A 23,730-nucleotide genomic window follows, 5' to 3' on the forward strand; every position below is an offset into this window, starting at 1 on the left:
CTTCTGTTCAGACCCGCGCCGGGGCAGAGCTGAGTCAGGCAGACTCCCGAGTCCGAATCCGGCTTCAGACACTTGCTGGCCAAGCCCCGTCCGTTTGCCTCAGTTTCCCCATCTGCACGGCGAGCCGGAGAAGGACATGGCAAGGCACGGGAGGGGGAGGGCGCTCCAGAGCACTGCCCAGGGTGCCAGGCCCCCGCTGCCAGCTGCTAGTCAGCCAGCCGGGCCTGGGGGAAGTCTCTGGCTGCTGCGGCTGCGGTAATCGCGGGGTGTGCGCTGTGTACTTAAGGGGATACCACCCACCGTGGGGAGCTTCAGCTCCCTCCTGGGAGGGAGCGCCCGGGTCCTTTCAAGCTGCCGGCTGCCAATTACCCGGGGGGAAGGAGGGGGGGCGCGGCGTGTCCTGAAAGCGTCCGGGGCTTAGGAAGGATCGGAAGGCACAGAGCCGAGACGCCCCGGCTCTGGGGAGGCTCCCGAGGCTGACTCACGGCCAGCCCGGCCCCCAAGCTGTTTATACAGGGTTCCGAGCACTCCGGGTCACCAAGACCCCAGCTTGCCCTCCTGCTAGCCCAGCCCGGGAAGCGGGCCAGGGAGGCCCACTCGGGGGCACCGGAGCCCTGGCTCAGAGAGAAAAACCAAAGCCAGGCAGAAAGAGGCGAGAGCAAGAGCCCCAAACTCGAGGCGGGGCCTTTGGTGGGGCGGGGGCCGCTGGAGAGGGGTTAAGCCTCCTTCCGAGCGACCCCTTTGCTGGTTGGCTGCGGGGAGGGGCTGGTCTTCGGTCCCCTTAGTCCCCCGAGTTGAGAGGGGAGCAGGCTGGGGTCTGAGGGTTGGCCCACTTGAGCGAGCAGAGGTTAAGTGACTCGAGCAGGGTCACACAGGGAACGCTTCCATTCAGTGGATGTGCGCCTGCCCGCTCCCCAAAGCGGGGATTTGGTATGTCCGGCGGAGAGCAGAAGCCCACGCGCACAGCAGCTGCCAAGGCCTGGCTTCGGAGCCCGCCTCCTGGCAGGGGAGGAGGGAGCGGGGACTCTAGGGGTGGCCGGCCCCCGCGGGGCCGTCGGGCCCGAGAGAAGCGCGTTTTGGGGTCCCAGGAGGGAAGAGAAGGCCCCCAGGGGCTCCCGTCCAGGCAGCTCCGCGGTGGCCCCCAGGGCCCTCCGGTGCCCGGCTTGGGGGTCAGCCGCCCTGCTGCCAGCTTTGGCCGCCTTTGTCGGCCCCCAGGCACTACGCCGCGGCCTCGAGGGCACCCCTGGGACCGCTGCTCCGGGCCTGACGCCCCACCCGCCGGCACTGGGATTGTTCCTCCTGCTCCAGCCAGTTGGTCCAGTTTATGGACCTTCAAAAGCCCGACTCCGCCCCCGCCCCCTCCCCCCAGTGCCAGCTGAGCTGTCCGAGGCTGCCACGTGAGGGTCCCGGCCTGTAAAGGAGATAGAAAGAGGGGTGGGTGAGGGAGGGGAGGGAACAGGCAAGAGCCGGGCGCCCGGCCGGGCCTCTCACTTGCCCGCGTATTTCGCCGACTACTCCAGTCCAGCCGTCTCCCTGTGCCCCCTCTCTCAGGGCCCTCCCGGGCCCGGGCCGCAGTGGGGACGCGGCCGTAAGGCAAGGCGGCTCAGCCTCGGCCGGCTGGGCCACTGGGACCTGGGGGGCCCTGCTCCCAAACGGCCAGTGCTTCCCTCCCCTCCCTGGTCCGTGTGGGACAGGAAAGGGCCGGAGGACGGAGGCCCGGGAGGGAGGGCGGTGCCAGGGACGGCTCCGTCCTTGCTTCAGCGACCCCCGACCTGGAGGCTCTTTATGGTCCTCCCAAAAACCTGCGGAAACACTGGGGATCGTCCGCCATCCCCGGCCCCCGGTTCCCGCTCTCTCCCTCACAGTCGCCATCTGGCTTCCTCTTCCCCCCTCCCCCCCAAAGATCTGGGGTTCTGGCTTCCACGGCCTGACTCCCAAAGGGGAGGGGGGACGCGGTTGAGTTAGGAAGAAGCGAGGAGCAGGGAGACCAGCCCCCCCCCCCCCGCACGCAGCCCTGCTGGGGGGGGTGCTCTGCCTCTGCTCGGCCCGACTGGGAGCTGTGCCAGGGCTTCCAGGCCGCCCTCCGTCCGTCCGTCCGTCCTCTGCCACCCCTTCTCCTTTTGCCTCCAATCCTTCCCACGCTCGGGATCTCTCCCAGTTTCTCCTTATGTGGCCCAAGGACTCGCATTTTAGCTTCACGTTTGCCTTTCCCGTCAAGAGCCCCGATTCGTTCCTTTAGCTGGTGACCCATTGGTCTCCCTGCGTTCCAAAAGCTCAAAGGCTTCTTTGGGGTTCTCCCAGTTCTATAATTCAAACCCCGCGATTCCCCTCGCGGCCCCACCCTCCCAGCCGTGCCAGCCCCTGGAAGAGCCACAGCTTGGACAGGAGGGGTCAGTAGGCTGGGGGGCTCGACGGGCCGGGGGGCCTCGGTGGGATGGGGGGGCTTGGCAGGACAGGAGGGCTCGGCGGGCTGGGGGGCCTCGGTGGGATGGGGGGGCTCAGCAGGCTGGGGGGCTCGGCGGGCTGGGGGGCCTCGGTGGGATGGCGGGGGGTCAGCAGGCCAGGGGCTCAGCAGGCCGGGGGGCTCGGCGGGCTGGGGGGTCTCAGCAGGCTGGGGGGCTCGGCGGGCCGGGAGCCTCGGTGGGATGGGGGGTCTCAGCAGGCTGGGGGGCTCGGCGGGCTGGGGGGCCTCGGTGGGATGGGGGGTCTCAGCAGGCTGGGGGGCTCGGCGGGCCGGGAGCCTCGGTGGGATGGGGGGGCTCTGCTTCTTTAGCAGCTGGCTGGCTTTGCCAGAGCTTTCTCTCCAAGGGGCCAGTGCTTTTAACTTCCAGCCGCAAGCGCAGATCTAAGGGGGCTCGGAGCCTGGAACAGAAAACCCGACCCCACCCCCGTCCTCAGGAAGCGCGGGCACCGACGTGGCCCTTGGAGACCTCTCTGCAGTCGCCCTCCATGTGTATGTGTGAGTGTGCACACATGTGTGTGTGTGTGTATGTGTGAGTGTGCACACATGTGTGTGTGTGTGTGTGTGTGAGTGTGCACGTGCACACACTTTCAAGACCTAAAGGAGGAAGCCCAGGTGTCGGGGGCAGGTCTGGGGCAGCCTCCCGAGACCCAGTCCGGACGGCCCCACCCCTTCATCATCGCACCTCTGAGAGGACGGGCCCAAAGTCGGGAACACCTGGTTTCTCGGAGCCAGGAGGCGGCTCCTTGCGGGGCTGGAAGCCCCAGAGCCCTGGGCCCCCCCTCCGCTCCCCTGGGGCCCACCACAGCACACGGATCACGAGCTCCCACCGTCGCTGACTCCCCTTCGAGGCTCCCAGCACTTCCCACATTGTGCCCGGGGCCTGTCGGTGGAGACCAGCCTGTCCCAGAGCCATGTCTGTCCTTAGGGTCGCACCTCGACTGCCCAAATACTCCTGAATGAAAGCTTTTCTCCCATTGGGCGGCTTCCTGGATGGAACTTTGCACCCATGGCGGTGTATAAACGGGGCACTGCCGTGGACGGGGGCCGAGTCTGCTCACACTGGCCCCCTCCCTTGCAAAGACCCTGCCGGGGCTGCTCCAGATGAGGGGCCTGAAGCAAGCCTGCCCGTGGTCACAGCTAGGGCGCATCTGAGGCTGGCTCTGGGCCCGGGTTTCCCGGTGCCCACCAGCTGCTCCATTGGGGACAGACCACCGAGCCCTGGGGTCCTCACAGGCTCCATGCCCGTGGGCACACGGGCCTCACACATGGCAAGCAGATCCCGGGGGCTTGAAGTCCCGACCCCAAGGCACAGCCGGTGAGCTGGTGCCCATGTGGCTGGCGGAGGCCCCCGAGCAGGGCTGCCCAGCCCAAGCAGAGCACTGCCGGACACCCGGCCCCCCCACGACCGTACGCTGGTGGTGAAGGGGGACAGAGCTCCCAGAGCTCTCTGCTCCAGGATCCATCTCTGAGCCCCTCACTCATGAGGACCCGAGTCAGATCATCTCCCTCCCCTCACGGACACTCACAAAAACAAGCCCTTGGTGGTGGAAGACAGATGGCCAGTCATCTTTATTTTTGTGCAATTCTCGGTTTAAATTAATGATTAAAAAAAAAAAAAAACACAACCATCCAAAAGGCACTTCGGAAACAAGGGTTACAGAGCGCTGCCCTCCCGTCCTGCCCCCTACTCAGCGGAGGCCCGTGGCCCTGGGCCGGCCCAGAGGGGGCAGGCAGCAAGGCTTCCTGCAGCTGCCCCAGGGACGGAGGCCCCGAGGTCGGTACCTGCCTCCCCGGCCCGGCTCCAGGCCACAAGAAGCCCGGTGCACCGGCTCCTCCCGGGCCGGGCCGCTGCTCCGAGGCGGGCACGGTGACCACCTCCAGCCCCAAGGCAGATAACGGAGAAGGCCCGGCCGGCTGCCTTCCTCGCATTTGGAGCCCATGCAGTAGGAAATGCGCTGGGAGGCCAAGGACGGGCCAGAAACGGCTCAGCATCATGGACAGCACTCTGGGCCCTTCTCGGGGGTCCCATGCTCCCAGTGGTGTTAAGAGGGAGCACCCGGGTCTGGGGGCCTGCGAGAGAGCTCCCCCACAGCCCCCATGTCTCCTGCCCGGGGCCTTGCTCCTTCTGAGATCACCACATCGCCTCCGGAGGTCCAGGAAGGGCGGCCCTCCGAGAGCCGGGGGCTGCAGACTCCTGGGGACTCGACAAACTTGTGCAACGCCCCCGACGAGCTGCAGAAGCCCGGGGGACGCCAGGGAGGGGAAGGGTTAAACCAACGAGAACTCGGGCTTACTTAAAGTGTCTCAGGCCAGGGCCCATCGCTTCCATGCCCCGTGCAGCCGGACAGGGGCCAGGGAGCTTTCAGGGGAGCGCTCAGCCGAGCAATCCCTCAGAGCCCCTCAGAGCCAGCAGGACGCCGCCTCTTACCCAGGAGGCTCCTTTCCATCCCAGCCCCGCACTCTCTCCATTCTTATTGACGAGAATCTCCAAGTCGCGAGGATTTCAGTAGCGGGGAGCCCTGGAAGCACTGACCAGCGGGGGGACCAGTCACCTCGGGAGCTCCCAGGTTGGGGGAGCCTCCTACATATCCTGTCAGCTGTTCCATGCCTCCCCCAAGAGCCCAAATACCCTGTGGGGGCGGGGAGGCGAGCCCAGGCGTCTCCTGGCTTCCCGGAGGAAGGAGCCCCAAGAACTGGGCCCAAGGCCAGAGTCTGAGAGGCACAAGGTCCAGACAGAGCTGGGGGCTCTCCCTTTGGTGGGCTCCTCGTCCTCCAACACCAGCTGGTGAGAGGACGCTCTCAGAAGCCGGACTGGGACTTGGGGCCCTCCCCATTCGCTGGCTGAACAAGCCTTTGGCCACGGGAGGGGCCTCTCAGGGTGCAAGGGGAGCACTCCACCTCCCCTGGGACCACCCGGTGCAGTTTTACTCAGAGCCCTCCTGCAAACACTGGGGAGAGGGACATTCAGAGAAGACCCAACAGGCATGTGGGAGGGGCCGGACTCAGAGAAACTTCAAGATGGGCCAGGCTGAGGATGGACTGTGGGCACTTGCACCACGCTGGGACGGGGGAATGAGGCAACTCCTGCTGGGTCCCGGACCAGGCATCCAAGCTGAACTCCTCCAGAGTGGCCACAGGCTCTGTGCTGGGATGGAGCTGCCACGGGCTGCAGGGTCCCCCACGGGCTGCGGGGTCCCCCACATTTCTGATTCATGGAGCAGAGACAAGCTCAGGGGCTTGGGGAAGCAGCAGCAGCTCCTCTGTTCTCAGAAGGGCTCTTCTGTTTAAGGGAGGTTGGATTGGAATAGAAAAAGCCCCCTTCCTACCCCAGATCTACTGCTTCCAGGAAGCCACAGGGAGCCTAGGTGTCAACCACCCTCTGTGACGGACACAGAGGGATGAGTCTGAGGCCAAAGCTCACTCTTTTTACTCAGGCTGTCTCCTGGCTGCCCACAAATGGAGGCATCTAGTTTGGGAAATACGAATCCTTCACATCTCTATCTCCATACACCCACCCACCCACCCATCCATCCACTCATCCATTCATCCATCCATCCATCCATCCACAATCCACCCACCCATCTACCCCTGGACCACTAGGCTGCCACACTGCACAGCTGCTGCCTGGGCTTCCTACAGAAGGCGACACAACCGTTTAACAAAGATTTTTGGCAGGGTCCCAAGGTCCCAAGTGTCCTCCTGTCCGCACTGCCCTGACCACCTGCCGCAGGTGTGAGGGGCCCCCATCTGGGCCCCCTCTGCTTGGGAAGACTCCGTCTTTTACCGGTTCCCCGACTTCTCTTGGGGACCTTCTTTTCTGTCGGCTTCACTCGCTTGCTTGGCGGGTGCCTCGGGCAAGGCGGGCTGATACCTGTAGGAATAACCGTAGGGGCGCAGGTGGTGCACGAGGTACTCCAGCTGGTACATAGTCGTAGAATCGACATAGTGGAAGGAAACGGCGAGGTCTGAACAGCAACCCGGGCCCTGGAGCAGAAGAGAGAGGAGAAATGAGGAGGGAGGGGCAGGACCGAGGCATGGCCGCCCACTCCTGCTCCCTGTGATGGGATGAAGGCCCATCCCAGAGAAAACCCGGAGCGGGCTTTGCTGTGTGGCTGGTGGAGCGGCGAGCTGATCCAGCCGCTCTGGGCGGCAGTCTGGAAGTGTGTCCGAGGGCAATCAAACGGGGCTGCCCTGGGCTAGCACGGCCAGCTACGAGTCACAAAGAGAGTAAGGAAAGGGAGGAGGACTCGTGCGCACAGCAGCACTAGGAACAGCTCTTTTTGGGGTGCCAAGAACTGCCAACTCCAACGACTCTCGCTGGGGAGGGAACAGCCGAGCGGACTCCGGCACGTGGACGTGAGGGAGCGTCATTGTGCTCCAAGAGATGCCGAGCAAAGTGCCAGTAACGGCCGGCGCTCGGCCGCGATCGACTCGGCCTTCTCAGCAACAGTGGCCCGAGACGGTCCCAAAGGGCTGCGGACACAGTGTGGCGGCCCCCTCCGAGAGGCGACGCCACCCCCCTCCCCTCTGAAGGCAGCCAGGCTTACAGCTCACGACGCCGGCCGAAGGGTTGACAGAGAAACAAAGATGCCCCCAGTTCGTCGCTCCCCAAAAGCGGGAGCCAGCCTCCCACCGCTGAGGAAGTGCTGTCATGAGGGCACCGAGATATCTCTACGAGGAGCAGGGAGGGCTTATGGAAAGACAAGCGCCGCTTGCTGTCAGGGAGGTCAGGACATCGGGGGAGGGTCCACTTCCTCCGTCACTCATTAACCAGAAGCCTCGGGCCTGCCTGGGCCACGCCGGAGGTCTCCAGTCGGTCTCCATCTCCTCCTGACTCAGCAGAGCTCTGGCCTCATGGAACGAGGGGTCCTGGAGCCACAGGAGGGATGCCGTAAGCCATGTGTTCGATCACCTTCTCCAGGGACTGGGGCCTCACTGACGTACCCCTGTTGTTACTGGGGAGGCCTTGGGAGGACCGGGCTCCCCAACAGCCCCTGTGTGAGCCCACTGGACCCCAGATGGAGCCAGGAAGCCCTCAGATATCGTTCACAGGCTCTAGGCCGAAGCCTCAGGTGACGCTCCGGCATGTGGGGAGGGGACGAGACTCTGCCCGCTCGGGCTGAATGGCTGCGAGTGCTCTTAGGTTCCTTCTGGCTCCAGTTTAGCCACGTGGGTAGAGGTCGCCTTGGCCATCGAGCCGTTTCTTTCCATGTTCAGCCCAGCCGATGGCCAGGGAAAGCTGCAGGAAGAGCTCTTGGACGTTCTGCTCCAGTTTGCCCAAGCCGTGCTGGGAGGCCCGCTGATGGAACACGGAGGTCGGGGAGCCCAGGCAAACCCAAGAACCTGCCGGGCAGAGGCTCTGCCTGGGAGGTAGCAGTCAAACCCAGGTCTTCATTTGTCTTAGGCTGTCTCCCCATTTCCTAACCCAGAGGACCCCCCATCCCCCCCATTCCTAACTATGTCAGGGCATGCATGAGGAGGCTGAGAGTGACCAGGAGCACCAATACTAGTCACCATCCACCTCATCACAGGTATCCCACTCTGGGCGGCTCCAGGCCCCAGGGAAGGCTCCTCGCTCCAGGCCGTTACGAGCATCCCAGCCGGCTGGCGCTGCCCCGTCTTTGGCCCGGCCCCACGCAGGCGCACGGGAGACCGCGTGGAGGGCCCGGACATGCTGACCAGCCCGTTGGCTCCCCAGGGGCTGGGCCGCCCCCCTCCAGAGTGGAGAACCGCTGCCGCCCTCTGCCCCAGGGAAACATCGGGAAGCCGCAAAGAGAAAGGGCAGGATTCTGCCTCCATTTCTTTCTTTTTCTTTTGCTCGAGTCTTCTTGCACAAAATGACCAATGTGGAAACATTTTCCATAATTGTCCAAGTGCAGCCTCTATCTGACTGCTTACAGCCTTAGGAGGGGAAGAGGGAAAGGATTTGGAACTCAAAACTTTAAAAAGGACAATATATTTAAAAAAAACGTTTTTACATAATTATGATTATATATAATATCATTAAGGGGAAATATATTTAAACTTACTTTGAACATAAATAAAATCAGAACTGAAAAAAAGTGACCCTGGAGGGCCCAAGACTGAGAGGGCCTACCACTGGCAACTCCTTTTGGGACCTGGAGAGCTCCTGGTGCACCCTAATAGCTCGAAGCTGAAATACCCAGGATCCGGCCGATGCCGAATCGGTTTGACCTGAGAAGCGTCGCTTTAGGCACAAACGGAACCCCCGACACGTAGGGAACCCTGTGTGGTGAGTGACCACCTTGGAGCCTCGCCACAACTGGGGGAGGTGGGTGCTGTATCAGGCCGTTTCTCAGAGGGAGAAGGCGAGGCAGAGGGAGGTTCGGGAGCCTGCCCGGGAGCACACAGCTGGCAAGGATCAGAAGCTGATCCCGGGGGTTCCCACTTGCGGGCCCTGTGTTCTGTCCACTATCACCCAGTTGCTTCTGTGTCACCAGCAACACTTGCTCCCAAGCCCCCTGAACGACGTGTGGACGGGCACTCTCCCAGGACCTAAGAGACCGTCACTAAAATGCTCACGCTTTCTTCTTAAAAACCTTTTCTACACATGTAACTAGGGACGGGGCAGAGAATAACATTACTGAGGACTCTTCTCCAAGGCAGAGCCTCTGGCCACTACGGGGATCCCGCCTGCCAAGATGAGTGAGCTCCCCTTCCTGGCCCTAATTTCCTGGTGCCCCCTTGGGAACGCTTCACACCTGGAGGCCGGATGCCAGGTTCAGGAGGCAGTACCCCTTCCTGAAGGAGGCCCAGACCCTCCAGCCGGCAGGTCTCCCAACTCTCCTCCCCCCTTTCTGGACCCCTGGGCATGTGAAACCTCCTCCCTGCAGTCTGGGCATCTGGGTTTTTCATGGGGGGAACCCCCCGCCCCCCAGTCGGGGACCGACTGCTCCACACCACAGAATGGGAAGGGAGCATCCCCTGAACTGCTGGCTTGTTTCCCCAACTCTGGGTCACTTCCAACCTCCAGGCCCTTGCACGCCAAACTCTGCCCCCACCCCACTCACTCACAGCCTTTGCCACGCCTCCCACTCCATACCCCCCCTCGGGCTTGAGTCTGCCTCCGGGCCCAGAACAGGAAAACTGTCCCTTCCTCCAAGCGCCCACGGTGGGGGAGGACGTTTCTAAGATGGATGCTAGGCACAAAGACCTGCCCCGAGCCGGGCTGCTGGCCCCTCACTGTGCCCATCCAACAGCAGGGGAACCTGGGAAAGGCAGCCCCAGCCTGAGCCGCTTCTGGGCAGACACTCCCCTTCACAAACATTCAAACAGACAGAGCTAGGGGTTTGGGGTTCAGAGGCCGACTGTGTGTGACCCCCGAGATGAGGCTCTCTGAAGCCCAGACCCAGGGCCAACACCCCCCTCTCCTTGGGGTGCACACCAGTCCCCTCCCTCCCTGGCGCCCGGCCCCTCCCTCCCGGCCCCGCAGATGGCCCCTCACCTCGACAGGCGGGTAGTAGTTGTAGTTCCAGTACCAGAAGGTCTTGGGCAGGTAGCCCTTGATGAGGTGGTGCTCTGGGACAAAGGGGTGGAAGGTCTCCTTGCCGCTGGGGTCGCGGGAGTCTCCGGCCTCCACGCCGATGGCCTCCATGCACTTGCCGAGCGCCAGGTCCTCCACGGAGGAGCTGTGGGAGCACCTGTTGGTCCTGAAGGCCTCCACGAACCTCCGCAGGGCCTCCCTGCTGAGCACGTAGCCGGCGCCCCCACTCATGTAGCCCTGCTTGACGTAGGGCTTGAAGCGGCGCCCGAAGTAGATGGGCTTGGCGGGGTCGTGGCGGGCCAGCAGCCAGCGCAGGTTGTCCAGGACCACGTAGGTGTCGTCGTCGGCCTTCATGAACCAGTCGGCCTCGTCGGGGTGATGCTCGTACACGTACTGGAAGGCGCGGATGGTCTTCCAGTAGAGCTGGTCGCGGCCCTCGCGGGCGTCCAGCCCCACCGTGGGGAAGTCCTTGTTCTCCTCGGAGCTCATGAACAGCAGTCGGTTGCAGCGCCGGCCCCACGTGGCCTTGACGTGCCGGGCCTTCTTCTCCAGGTTCTGAGGCCCCGTCATGACCCAGCAGAGGACCCGGACCCTGTGGTAGAGCTCCTCGGCCACGTGCTTGTCCTCATCTGCCGAGCAAAGAGGGCGCGGGTCAACTACCCAGTTCCCTCTCCCCGGGGCTGACCCTCGGCTTCCTCACTCTCTCCCCGGGCTGACCTTCAGCTTCCTCGTCCTCTCCCTGGGCTGACCCTCGGGCTTTCTTGCCCTTTCCCTGGGTTGGTCCCCACCTTCCTCGCTATCTCTCCCCGGGCTGACCCTCGGCTTCCTCGCTCTCTCTACAGGCACCACGGGACTTTCTGGATGACTTATTTCCTAAGTGAGAGCAGCCGCTCCTTCCCTCTGTCCCCCAGCTGCCAGCCAGCCTGTCCTAGATGAGGATTCCCTCACCTCAGGAGGGCACTCAGTGCTACTGACCCTGAGGAATCGGGCCGGTGCTCTGGTCCAGACCAGAACACGGCAAACCTGGCTCTCACGAGGCCCTTTCTCTCCCATTTCCCCACCAGGTACAAGTTGAACAAGCAGGCTTCTCTCCCCTGGGGCTGAAAATGGGGCCACAGGGGTCTTCCCCCCCCCACCCCCGACAAAGAGCCCTAGGTTGGAAGTAGCTTGAGACCCCAAGCTTGTCCCCTGGGAGAGGCCTGGCCTGGGAACTGGAAAGAGCTCTCCCAGGGAGAAAGGAAAGGGAAAGCAAGAGGCAGAATGGGGTAAAAAGAGGTGAGAAAGAGCTTTTACAGGGGAGGGAAGAGGGGGAGAAGAAGGGGAGTGAGTGAACCTCACTCTCATCAGAAGCGGCTCAGAGGAAACATGGGCCTGCAGCAAAGCAAGAGGGGAAGGGGCACGGGGAGAGGGATGTAGGGGAAGGCGTACTGGGGCAAGGACAAGGACTTCGAAATTGAGGGGATGCCCCTCAACTGGGGGGTGGCTGAATACACTGTGGGATGTTGTTCTGTGGGAAAGGATGAGCAAGACACCCTCGGAGCAGCCTGGGAAGTCCTCCGGGAGCTCAGGCAGGAGAAATGTCCTGGACACAAAGTAACAGCCATGCTCGGCACAGACAGTGCAGGACCCTCCACCCCCAGGAGGAGCTGACCCTGGCCGGTACAGGCTGAAGCACTGTTTTACTTGAGGGTTTTTTCTTTTCTTTTTTTTTTTTTTTGGGGGGGGGCCTCTATGTTTTCCTTTGCCACATGACTTTTATGGAACTATTTTGCATAACTTCACATGCGCCTTCTCAATGGGGGGAGGGGGGCAAGGGTGTGGGGAGGACAGGAGAGTGTGGAACTGAAAGTTTGGGGGAGGAGCTCTTGCAGCAGAGCCTCAATGGGTTCTATTGTCTAGGTTCTGCCTGAGCGGGCACTCGTGGCAGAGGCATTAGGAGCAGCAGCCGCGGCCAGGAAGAGAGAGACCGGGCAAGGCAGGAAGCTGCAGGTTCCCAGGGGCCGTGGGGACGGGAAGGCCTCTGCCTTCTGCAGAAGCAGCGTCCCCCCAGCCTCCAAGGTCACCCGCCCGGGAGCCTGGCACACATCCTCACCTCGGTGCTGGCTGATGTCGGCCCCAAAGTCCATCTGGCCTTCGAGGTGCCCGTGGGCAGAGTCCTCCGCATGCCGGGCGTGCGGGTCATTGTGGATGATGTGTGGCTGGGTCTCAGCTGGCTTCTCCAGCAGGATGTGCAGGATCTGGTAGCACAGGAAGAAGCCCACCACGGAGCCACACAGGAAAGTGAGCAGGCTGGGGAGCGACTTGGAGGCCATTTCCTGGGGGCGCCCCTCTGCAGGGACAGGGGGCTCATCACCTGCGTGGGACAGAGACGGACGCTCAAATGGGCAAATAACGGCATCCTCGCCCCACCCACCACTGCTCAGGGAGGGTGTAGGTCACAGGGGAAGCAGCCAGACCGACTGGGCACAGGAATAGCCCCAAGGGCTGAGGAGGAGGGCACAGACTCCCCAAATCCCCAGGGTTAAGAAGGAGGGCACACACAGGCTCCTGTCCCCCTGGGGCTGAGAAGGGTATTATACAAGGCTCCCAGACCTCAGGGCTGAGGAGGAGGACACATAGGCTCCTGGACCCTTGGGGCTGAGGAGGAGGGCACAGACTCCCCAAATCCCCAGGGCTAAGAAGGAGGACTCACAGACTCCTGGACCCCTGGGGCTGAAGAAGGTACACACGGCTCCCCGCCTTAGCCACAGACCCAGGAACCTGTGGCCATGGGGCCCAAGCTTTCCCAGCATGCCAGACAAGTGACCTCAGCCACGAGGTTCTGCACTTGCAGGCAGGAAGGAGGCCCAACCAGCTGTGTGTTTCCAAAGCTCAGGTGGCCGGGAACTGTAGGCCATCTCGGCTCACTGACGGACAAGAAGCACAGCCCCTTCCAAAGGAACTGAACCGAAAAAAGGCTGGTGGAGTACCAAGAACCGAGCCCAGAGGGACAACATGGTGGCCGGCGTATGAGGGAGAGACCACGTGGCGGCCAGCACTGGACACACCTCAAAGATGGTGGGGAGGACGGAAGCTGGCTGGGCTGGCCCCCGCCTGGTCACGGCAGGGGGTCGGCTGAGCGGCACCGGGGGCTCCTGTGTGCTCTAAACCGTCCCAGCAAGGAAGCGAACACTGGGCTGGCCTGGCCGCGAGCCCTGGTGGACTCTGGACGTGGGAGACCATCCAAAGGTGGGGCAGGGAAAGCTGGTTAGGGAGCACTTGGATTTTCAGGCCCTGCGGTGGAACCCTCATCCTTCTTGTGTCCACGACCAAGCCACTGGGCAGTTGTTCATGGAACGTGCCACCGGGGAAGGAAGAGGGAGCGGTCTGTCTGACATATTTAGGGTTTGGGCATTTTTCAGAAAAAACGGTCATTTGGCCAATATTGACCCACTCAGGAAAGTATCCCTCCTCCCCACCAAAAAGAAGCAGGTGCGCGGGCACACACACACAACCTGCAGCAAAGAGGCCCCAGAAACTCCCTTCTCTCTCTGCCCTCTGAGCACTCAGGGGAAGGGGCGCTGGGGACCACCTCCCCAAAGCTGATGCCCACCAATGGAGGCAGCCCCCCAGCCAGTCCCAAGCTGCCCAGGGCCCGGTGGCTACAAACACCCTCAGAAAGCGCTCCCTTTACCAGGTGTGGCCAGGGAAGCACACGGGGCAAGCTCTTTCTGGGAAGTTCCTTCGCTGGAAGATTTTCAGCCCACGTGGAACAGCGGGACTGAAGGGTCAGGACATCGGGCTCAAAATGCCCGTGCAGGCAACGACCCTGGGAAGCTCTGACGCGTAAAGGGCCCCCAGAGTGACAAGCTGCTCCCCTCCCCTAGCGTTCAGCAAGGAAAGCCTCGGGGCTCTCGAGGGCCGTCCTCGCCTGCCTTCCGGGCACGCTAAATCTGTCATGTCAAAATGCCACACAAATGCCCCTAAGGGCCGTCACTATTCCAATTCTGGAATATTCTACTTTTTCCCAATTACACGTTAAAACAAGCAGTTTTTAAAATTTGAATCCAAATTCTCTCCCTTTCTTCCTCCCTCGAGACCATTAGCAATTCAGCACAGGTGTACATGTGGGATCATGGGAAATGCTTTCCCATTTGTCATCATGTACAAGATCTCAAGGGAGGAGGAAGGGAGGAGGGAGGGGAGGGAGGAGGGAGGAGGGGAGGGAGGGGAGGGAGGAGGGAGGAAAGGGGAGGGAAAGGGGAGGGAGGGGGAGGGAGGGGAGGAAAGGGGAGGGAGGGAAAGGGGAGGGAGGGGGGAGGGAAAGGGGAGGGAGAGAAAGGGGAGGGAAAGGGGAGGGAGGGGAGGGAAGGGGAGGGAGGGGGGGGAGGGGGGAGGGAAAGGGAGGGAAAGGGGAGGGAGGGGGGAGGGAAAGGGGAGGGAGGGAGCTTCGGTTGGCCCTTCTCTGGGGGACACAGCGAGCTTCATTAGGAGTCCTTTGGGCCTAAGGTGGCGTGAGAAGCGCCCAGGCCTTCATGGCTGATGGTTCACAAGGAGAACTTCCTCCTGCTTCTGCTGCTTCATCCTGCGTCGGTTCCCTCCGTCTTCCCAGCTGCCTTTCTTGCTGAGGGACCCAGCCTCCAGGTCCCTTCGGGCACTAACCCCTCCCTTGACACCTGCAGCCCACTAGGCCCATGCTGGGTCCACTCAGACCTGCAATCTCTCCCTTGGCTGGAAGCCCAGCAGCGGCTTAGCTGGGTGCACACGTGCGCACATACACACTCACACTCACACTCACACACTCACGCACACATCCTGGCTAATCTAACCCAAGTTAGGCTGTGAATGGCTAGAACGGCCCCTGGCTCCTTCTTGTGGCCACTCAGCCCCCCAGGCAGGGGCAGCCAGCGGTACGGGAGGCAGAGCCCGGCCCGGAGGCGGGCCCAGACCCGCCACAGCCCCGCGCCTCCTCTCTGCCTCAGTTTCCTCCGCTGGGAGCTGGGGCTGATAACGGCACCTCTGTGGGCGCGCTCAGGGCCTGGCGCACAGCAGGCGCTGGGGGGCCTTCCTTCCCACCCCGCAGAAGAGCCCGGGGCCGCGGCCGGAGGCACAAGGCATCAAGCACCCTCGCAGGCTCTGGCCCCCGCGGCCCGCTGCCCTTCGCCCGCCTCCCTCCGAGCCCCGCTCCGGTGACCTTGCCGCACCCACGAACGCTCGGGCCCCGGGCAGGGGCTGGTGCCTCCCCGCCGTGCTGTGTGGCAGAGGCCCTGGCTGACTCCTGGGCCTGGCAGGGCCAGCTGGGACCGAGGCCCTGGGGGCTCACACGGCCGCGCCCAGCTTGTGCCCTGGGTGGCGCTGCTGACCGAGGCCCCCCAGCCAGGCTTCCCCCTGACCCAGGAGGCAGAGGCCAGAAGTGACGGAGGCTGCCACGTGAGGCTCCTTATCTGTAAAACGGGTGGAGAAGGGGTTGGATTACCGGATGCCGGGCAATTCCTGGTCAAGGAGCCGGCCAAGAGGAAAGGGAATCTGGGCTGGGGGCAATGACCGCCGGGCCAGGAAGCGCCACCCCCCCTCCCCCGGCCCGGCCCCGGAGGCCCACGGTTCTGGGCTCCCCCAAGCAGCGGGAGGCACCCCCGGGGCCAGAGGGCGGGAGCAGCGGCCAGTCCCGCTCCCCCGCCCGGGGCCCCCAAGGCAGCCCCGGGCCCCCAAGGCAGCCCCGGGCCCCCAAGGCAGCCCCGGGCCTGGGTGCAAATCCTGCGGGCAGGTAAAGGGGCGGGGCCGGGGCGGCTCCACAGCCCGGGACAGCCCGGGCTCCCCCAGAGGAACCCGGACACAGCCTGGGCCCGGGGCCCGGGACTGGGCCCACTTCCCAGCGGGGGACACTGAGGCCGGCCCTTGTTCCAGGACTTCCCGGCCCCGGACCCCGCGCCCCGAGGGAGCCCCAGAGGAACCTCTCGGGGCCGGCAGCGGCCGGGGGGGGGGGGACGGGGGGTCCCAGGGACAGCCGCCGGGGGGGAGGGGGGCTCGTGGCCAGGGAGACCAGGGAAAACCGGCCCTGGTTCCTCCTTTACTTCTGACCCAGCCCAGGGCTACTCACTTTTCGGCCACGGCGGCTTCCCGGGGAGGGGCAGAGCCGCCGCCGCTCCTCCCCAACCTCCTCCCAGGCTGAGCTGCGGCACCCAAGGGCGGCCTTCTTATCTACGGGCGTGGGGGAGGGGAAGAGGAAGCAGGTGGGAGGGGGAAGGGGGAGGGGAAGGAGGAGGGGAGGGGAGGGAGGGGGAGGGGAGGGGAGAGGAAGGGGGAGGGGAGAGGAGGAAGGAGGGGAGGGAGAGGGGAGGGGAGAGGAGGAAGGAGGGGGAGGGGAGGGGGGAGAGGCGGAGGCCGCGGGGAAGGCCGGGGGAGGGGCAGAGGGGCCCCGGGGCGGACCCCGGGAACTTCGGCCGCGGGTCAGTGTCCGGGTCGCTCTGGCCGCCGCCGGCCCCTCCGCAGCGCCAAGCCCGGGCCTCAGTTTCCCCGGGCCGGGGCCGTACCTGACTCCGGCGTCCGCTGCTCCGGGCGCCCACCTTCGCGGCGGCTTCTCCTGGGGCCCCCGCCGGGCGGGCCCGCTAGCCCGCGGCCTGCCGGACCTCGCGGAGCCGGCCGGGCCGAGTCGGGCCGAGGCGGAGGGGGGGCGGCGGCGCAGGCCGGCCCCGGGCCCCGGGCCCCGCCTCTCTCCTCCCCCTCCCGCCCAAGGCGCAGCAACCTCGGGGCGGGCCGGAGTGACGAGAGGGGCTGCGATTGGCCGGCTCGCCCAGGGGGCGGGGCCAGGGCCGCTGACTGCGCCCGCCCCGCCCCCTGCGGGCCGGGGCTCGGGGGCGCACGTCACGTGCTCGGGAACGGCTGCGGCTGGACTGGGAGGCCGCGGGGTCCGCCGCGGGAGGGGGCGGGGCTCGCAGGCTCGGGCCCGACCGGGACGCGAGTGCGCCTGCGCGCCGGGGCGGGCACCCTTGGCTGGGCCGGGGCTTCCCGGCTCCTCCTCGGGGATGGAGCGAGCGCGACCCCGCCCCTTGGAGGGCGCTCCAGCCTCCCGGGGGCGAAAGCGGCGGCCGTCCGGGCCGGCCCAGGGAGCCCCGGCAAACGGGCAGGAATGGGGGCGGGGGGGGCAGGCCCCTCGGACCTAGAGGCCTTGGGGCCGCCCGCGCCCCCCCCCCCCCCCAGCAGAGGGTGCCTGGGCCGGACGCTCGGGTCCCCCGGGCTAGAACCGGGCGCCCCAGCATTTATGGAGCACCTGCTGTATGCGCGGCAGGAGCCCCGCCCCCGGAGCTTCCGTCTGGCAGCCGCGGCCCTTCCGGGGGTGGTGCCGGGAGCGTCCGGGGAGGCCAAGGGGAGGCGGGGAGGTGCCCGCCGGCCGGACGGCGCAGGGGCCACCTGGAGCGGCCGCGTTGCCTTCCCCGGTGAGGAAGCTGAGGCACAGGGAAGGGGCTCCCGGGCCCGGGCTCGGCGCGGGGGGAGGTGGCCCCGAGGCAGCTCCCCGGAGGCTCCGGGCCTCCCTGCCGGAAGGACGCGGCCTCGCACCGGGCAACAAGCCCCAGCGGGGGCGAGGCCAGGCCGCGGGGCGAGGCCGCGCGTTCGGGGGGCAGGACCCCGGGCTGCTGGGGAGGGAGCCGGCGGGGGGGGGGGAGGGGGCCCCGGGCGGGGCAGCCCCCTCCCCCCGCGTCTCCCCGGCCCGCGCGGTCCCTGAGGCCTTCTCCGTGAGGCGGGCCGCGAGGCCTTCACGTGCAGCCGGCCTCGGCGCGGGGCTCCGTGAGTGCGCGGCGCCCCCTCCTCTCCTCGGATCCGGGGCCTCCCAGAAGCAGCGGCGCCGCCGCGGCCGGTCCCAGGGCTCGGGCCGCCCGAGAAGGGCTGACGAGGCGGCGGCCCCCCCGGCCCCAGGCCCCAGCTCCCCGTCGGAGATGCTTGCCCCTGTTTGCCCCGTGGGGTGGGGCTCCCTCCCAGCCCCCTCCCCGCCGCCCCCGGCGAGAACAGTGCAGCGCGCTCCCCGAAGGGTTTCCCGGCCGGGCCCGGCGGAGCGTTCTGGAGATGGCGAAGCGCTCCGGGGTCTGTGCCGAGGAAAGCTCACGGCCAGTGGCCCTGACACGCTGAGCCCCAGGGGACGGCGGACAGGCCGCTAAGTGAGCAGGGCGGCTCCGAGCGCCTCCTCTCTGCGCGGGGCAGCCCCTTCCCAGAAGCAGCGGGCCCTGAGGGCGGGGTGGGAGGCGGCGGCGGCGGGGCCTTGGCGGCCGGTCCTGGCAGACCCTCCCGGCCCTCTCCCCATTCCTTCTCTTGGCCCCGCCCGAGCCACCCGCTGGCCCTCCTCCTGCTGCTCCCGCCCAGGGCAGCCTGCGCCGGGCTCCGCTGTGCAGAGCCCACGGCGGCCTTCAAACTCACGCTACTGAGGGCCCCTTTCCCACCCCCTCCCCCAGGCCTCGGCCCTTTGACTTCTCCTCTTTAAAATTAACTTATTTTTATTTGTTATGATAGCTTTTTGCTGGCAGAACCCCTGCCTGGGTACTTCTTTACAGCATCATCCCGTGCACTCACTTGTGTTCCTGCTTTCCCCCCCCCCCCCCAGACGGCAGGCAGTCCTGTACATGCTGAATAGGCTACAGTAGATCTTGGGTGCAGAACCGAACAGTTCTCTTGTTGCTCGGGGAGAACAGGATGTAGAAGGTAGAAGACCCGGGAAGAAGAACAAAAGTACAGTTTGCATGCATTTCCCCGCGTGCTTTCTCTGGGTGCAGCCGCTTCCGTCCACCGCTGATCGATTGAAACTGAGTTAGATCTTCTTGTCAAAGAATCCTCTTCCATCAGATTACATCCTCATGCAGTGTCGCTGTTGACGTGTGCAATGAGGTCCTGGTTCTGCTCATTTCGCTCAGCATCAGTTCCTGTGAGTCTCTCCCAGCCTCTCTGGATCCTCCTGCTGGCCGTTTCTTGCAGCCCCCTTTAACTTCTCATGTGTTTTTTCATGTCTTTGCACGGACTGTGTCCCCATTGTCGAGCCCATTGCTCCCTGAGGGCCAGCGCTCCCGCTGCCTCTCTCCCCGGCTCCATTCCCTGCTGGCCAGTTCTGTTCCACTCTTCCTGAGCCCAAGCCTCTTCCTCTTGGAAGAAAAAGCAGGAGTCAAGGAAGGGGGGAAGGGGCAGGACCTGCTTCCTTCCCACCATCCTCAGCTTCCTACCCCAGCAGCCCTCCCCTTTCCTGGTGCAGGCGGGGCAGGATCTACAGGTGGTCAGAGCCAGGCTTGGGGGCCATGGATTCTCCTGGGTCTGACACCCGTGGAAAGGTCGGTGCTCGCGTGCTGCGGTGTGCTGCTGGTGACTGGGGGCCCCTGGGCAGCGCCCAGCTGGAGGCCCTGGTGGTCAGCACCTGGGGCCGGGATAGCTCCACCATCCCCCAAAGGACCTACTGAGGGCTTCATTTCCTGGAGCATCCTAGCAGACCTAGAGACAACACTGGCCCAGAACCACCCCCAGGGCCCAGCAAATACTGACAGGATACGGAGGAAAGTGGCAATGGAGGGAAGGCCCCGGCCCTGGGGGAAGCCCCAAGCGTCCTGGGCCGGGCGGTTTTAGCGTCCCCGTTCTGACCCACTCCCAGCCGACTTGTTCTCAGACTACTGAACACCTGGTCTTGACATCCACTTCGAGAGGAAAGAAAAGGGGCGTTCAGAAATCACCAAGTGGTACCGAGACTGGCCACTTCCTCTCGGGGCCTCTCCAGGTGATGGTCCCTTACTGGAATCCCCATTACCACCTGGCCTTCGGAGGCAGCCAATCAAAGGCAGGAACAGCCTCAGCCAAGCTCCGGGCGGCTTTTCTGCAACTTCCAGCAGACCCCTTCTGGTTTCCATGGAAATGATCCTCGCCTGGGAGGAAGAGACAGAAAATGGAGCAATAGATGCTGCCAGCCCAGGGAAAGCTTGGGAGAAGGGGATCCAGCAAATGGGCTTTGACCCTCCTGCGCTCAGCCAAGGAGCATCGGGCAAGCTCCCAGAGGGCGGCAGGAAGCTCTGGACACGTCCGGGAACTTGAGAGAAGGGGGGGGAGATGAAGGGGAAGGGGGGGCAGCCACAGGCCTGCTGTCATTGCAGGCGACCCTGGGAAAGAGATAGCGTTTGTTTACTCTGCATTTCTTCCACAGTAATTGTGTGCCACAGTGACCCTTCCCCAAAGTAAAACCAGAGGCTTTCAAGGTAAAAAGCAAAAAGGATGAACCACAATCTCATGAGAAAGAGCAACTCCCAACAGACACGCTCAGTAGAGGAGAGCAAACTGCAGAGGAGACCCTAACGCAGAAGCCCCCCCTCCCCTTCCGCCCTTTTCTCCCATGGGCCGGGGAGCCTCATTTACTCGGAGACTAAATACCCCAGAAACAAAGAATACCGCTCAATAAGCGGTATTCTTTATAAGGCTTAAATGCTAATGAAAGGGGGGGGGCAGGAAGGAAATGCTTGTTTCCCTAAATTAATCAAACATCTGCAGCTTTTAGCCCCAGCTTTGTGCTATTGCAAAGTCTCCAGTCCCAATTGGGCCACATTCTGAGGAGAGGTCTTTGCTCAGTTTGTCCCATTCCATAATTAAAACAATGATGAATCCCCGGGGAAGAGGGGATTGAGAAGTAGCCAGGTCTGGGTTCATATCCCACCCTGGGACCGCAGGAAACCCTCCGGGACCAGGAGGCGCCGGCCTGCCTTGGCAGAGGGGAGTCCTGCGTCAGAAATTCTCCAGGCCCATGAAGGCTCAGATCTGGCCCCATCTTCACCCAGTCCTCAGTAAGCCAAGAGTTCTCCGGCCATTGTCTCCAATCTTAATAAAACCCGGAGAGCACAACAAAGATGGAAACAAAGTCCCGAAGACCAGGGACTACAAAAGCAGCCAAGACCCCATGGTGGGGGGCCGGGGCTGGAGCTGGGAGAGAAGTGGAAGCTGGAAGGCTTCTGAGCAACTTGTCAGCCGTGAAGGCCACACCCAGCCACCACTGGGTACACAGTTAAAGAAGAAGAGCTAACAATTTACCAAAGGGTGGGGAGGGAGGGGGAACCTATATTCAGCAAGTCATTTGAGTGCCAATGTTTTTCTGGGCACTCACTCAAGCTGGACTCCAGATGCCAAACAAAGCAGTGTTTGCAGTTCAGAAACTTTCTTTCTTTTTATATGCTTAATAAATGATTTATTTTTACAATAGCTTCCCCCCAAAAAAATACCTGCAAAAGGGGCAGCTGGATGGCGCAGTGAGTGGATAGAGCACCAGCCCTGAAGTCAGGGGGGCCTGAGTTCAAATCCAGCTTCAGACACCTAATACTTCCTAGCTGTGTGATCCTGGGCAAGTCACTTAACTCCAATTGCCTGGGGGGGGGGGGAGAGGGATACATGCAAAGATAATTTTCAACATTTTCAACATTCACCCTTGCAAAACCCATGTTACAAATTTTTCTCCCTCCTTCCCCACCTCCTTCTCCCTTATCCAATATATTTCTTCTAGTTCCACAATTATCATGCTGCATAAGAAAAATCAGATAAAAAAGGAAAGAAAGCAAACAAAAAAGATGAAAATCCTATGTTGAGATCCACACTCACTTCCCACAGTCCCCTCTCTGGGTGCAGATAGCTCTCTTCATCACAAGACCATTGGACCTGGCCTGAATCATCTCATTGTGGAAGAGAGCCACGGCCGCCATCGTGAACAATAATCTCCCGCTTCTGCTCACTTCATTCAGCATCAGTTCATGTCAGTCTCTCCAAGTCTCTGAAATCATCCTGGTGGTCATTTCTCATAGAACAATAATATTCCGCAACATGCGTACACCAGCACTTATTGAGCCATTCTCCAACTGGTGGGCATCCACTCAGCAGAAACGCTCTTTAAGGGACATAACCTATAGATGAGGAGATAGAGACTCCTATCTCTAGGAACTGAGAGAGGACGAGAGCTTATGATGATATAAGCAATTAAAAAAAAATGGAGGCTGCAAAAGTAATTAAAAGCGATCTCATTTGGTTTGGGGTGGGGCACATAGAAAATGGGGGGCCCCACCCATGGCTGCTGGTGGGGTCACTCTGAGGACTCTTTGGGCCTGCCCTGGCAGCGAGAGCCGCAGGAAACAATCGCCTTCTTTGACCCACAATCACATGAATGGAGATACTCCAAGTGTCGTCTTAAATGAAGAGAAACATTTCATGAAAAACTAATATGTTTAATTGCAAAAAACTGGGAGAAACTTGATGTTCGGTGGTTGATGAGCGACTGTGTAACTGAAAATTATTTCTACAAATTAACAAATTAAACGTGATAGAAACAAATTTGGAAATCTAATAAATGAGTCAGAATCAGAACCCGTTTCTCACCCGGCTGCTCTTGTTCAGTTGGCTTTCTGGAGCCGGGTTCCAGCTTCCTCCTCAGCCCGGGGATTCTTGCTCATCAGGAAGCCTAAGTGGAGAGCTCCTCCCCCAACCTCGGCTTCGAGGCTTTCTCCCCCTACCAGGTTGTAAACTGCTTGAGGGAAGGGACTGTGCTTTTTTTTATTATTATTATTGTTAATAGCCTTTTATTTACAGGTTATATGCATGGGTAACTTTACAGCATTAACAATGGCCAAACCTCTTGTTCCAATTTTTCACCTCTTACCCCCCACCCCCTCCCCCAGATGGCAGGATGACCAATAGATGTTAAATACATTAAAATATAAATTAGATACACAATAAGTATACATGACCAAACCGTTATTTTGCTGTACAAAAAGAATCAGACTCTGAAATATTGTACAATTAGCCTGTGAAGGAAATCCAAAATGCAGGTGGGCATAAATATAGGGATTGGGAATTCAATGTAATGATTATTAATCATCTCCCAGAGTTCTTTCTCTGGGCGTAGCTGGTTCAGTTCATTACTGCTCCATTGGAAATTATTTGGTTCATCTCATTGTTGAAAAGGGCCACATCCATCGGAATTGATCATCATACAGTATCGTTGTTGATCTATATAATGATGTCCTGGTTCTGCTCATTTCACTCAGCATCAGTTCGTGTCAGTCTCTCCAGGCCTTTCTGAAATCATCCTGTTGGTCATTTCTTACAGAACAGTAATATTCCATAATATTCATATACCACAATTTATTCAGCCATTCTCCAATTGATGGGCATCCATTCAGTTTCCAGTTTCTGGTCACTACAAAGAGGGCTGCCACAAACATTCGTGCACATACAGGTCCCTTTCCCTTCTTTATGATCTCTTTGGGATATAAGCCCAGTAGTAACACTGCTGGATCAGAGGGGATGCACAGCTTGATCACTTTTTGAGCATGGGATTATGCTTTTCATATTTGCAAATCCAGAATTTAGCAGTGCTTGGCACAGAGTAGGTGCTTAATAAACACCATCTGACCTTGTTTGAATAAAGGAATGAACAAAGAAATGATAGAAGGAAGGGACACTGAGGGAAATGATCGATAAACGTTCAGGGACGATTCGAATGCAGAAATTGGTTTTTGGTGTATATGAGCTGTTTGTTTTGTTAAAAGTTGCGTGCATAATTAAAACAACTCTGAGACACCACCAGGCACCCCTCAGATTGGCCACAAAGACACAAAAAGATGATGATGAATGTTGGAGGGGAGGTGGGAAAACTGGGCTGCTGATATATTTTTGGTGGGGCTGTGAACCGATCCGACCATTCTGCAGAGCAATGTGGAACTGGACACAAAAAGCTACCAATGGAATTCCAGATTATGATGGAATATTATTGTTCTGTAAGAAACAATCAGCA

General features: G+C 61.6%; 2 protein-coding genes across 5 annotated transcripts; both read right to left on the bottom strand.

Moving 5' to 3' along the window:
* Positions 1-781: 781 nt before the first annotated feature.
* Positions 782-3,377, bottom strand: LOC116419567 (basic salivary proline-rich protein 1-like). The gene is made up of 3 exons (XM_031940289.1): positions 3,147-3,377; positions 2,342-2,845; positions 782-1,411 (listed from the first exon to the last, which is right to left on the bottom strand). Exons 1-3 carry the CDS (start codon positions 3,375-3,377, stop codon positions 782-784), a joined length of 1,365 nt encoding a protein of 454 aa, XP_031796149.1.
* A 625-nt stretch (positions 3,378-4,002) lies between these two features.
* C1GALT1 (core 1 synthase, glycoprotein-N-acetylgalactosamine 3-beta-galactosyltransferase 1) lies at positions 4,003-17,121 on the bottom strand. Of its 4 annotated transcripts, XM_031940754.1 has the most exons (6): positions 16,478-16,756; positions 16,045-16,145; positions 15,142-15,391; positions 12,061-12,321; positions 9,930-10,597; positions 4,003-6,448 (listed from the first exon to the last, which is right to left on the bottom strand). In XM_031940754.1, the coding sequence occupies exons 4-6, from the start codon at positions 12,278-12,280 to the stop codon at positions 6,245-6,247; spliced, it is 1,092 nt and encodes a 363-aa protein (XP_031796614.1). In that variant the 5' UTR covers positions 12,281-12,321; positions 15,142-15,391; positions 16,045-16,145; positions 16,478-16,756; the 3' UTR covers positions 4,003-6,244. The 4 variants fall into 4 exon arrangements, with proteins under 4 accessions (XP_031796614.1, XP_031796615.1, XP_031796616.1 ...); XM_031940755.1 differs by lacking the exon at positions 15,142-15,391 and having other exon boundaries at positions 16,478-17,121; XM_031940756.1 differs by lacking the exons at positions 15,142-15,391; positions 16,045-16,145 and having other exon boundaries at positions 16,478-17,121.
* Between the last annotated feature and the right edge of the window lie 6,609 nt (positions 17,122-23,730).

Source organism: Sarcophilus harrisii, chromosome 5, assembly GCF_902635505.1.
Source record: "Sarcophilus harrisii chromosome 5, mSarHar1.11, whole genome shotgun sequence".
Classification (NCBI taxonomy): Eukaryota; Metazoa; Chordata; class Mammalia; order Dasyuromorphia; family Dasyuridae; genus Sarcophilus; species Sarcophilus harrisii.

Coding starts and splice junctions, on each gene's coding strand:
- C1GALT1 (XM_003772504.4), bottom strand. CDS start 12,760: ATGCTGGGAAAGCTTGGGCCCCATGGCCACAGGTTCCTGGGTCTGTGG. Junction 12,322..12,660: donor CCCCAGGGGTCCAGGAGTCT/GTGAGTCCTCCT, acceptor TGTCCCACGCAG/GTGATGAGCCCCCTGTCCCT. Junction 10,598..12,060: donor CGACATCAGCCAGCACCGAG/GTGAGGATGTGT, acceptor TTTGCTCGGCAG/ATGAGGACAAGCACGTGGCC.
- LOC116419567 (XM_031940289.1), bottom strand. CDS start 3,377: ATGGCTCTGGGACAGGCTGGTCTCCACCGACAGGCCCCGGGCACAATG. Junction 2,846..3,146: donor TTGGGCCCGTCCTCTCAGAG/GTGCGATGATGA, acceptor GAGCCCCCTTAG/ATCTGCGCTTGCGGCTGGAA. Junction 1,412..2,341: donor GGGCTGGCACGGCTGGGAGG/GTGGGGCCGCGA, acceptor TCTCCTTTACAG/GCCGGGACCCTCACGTGGCA.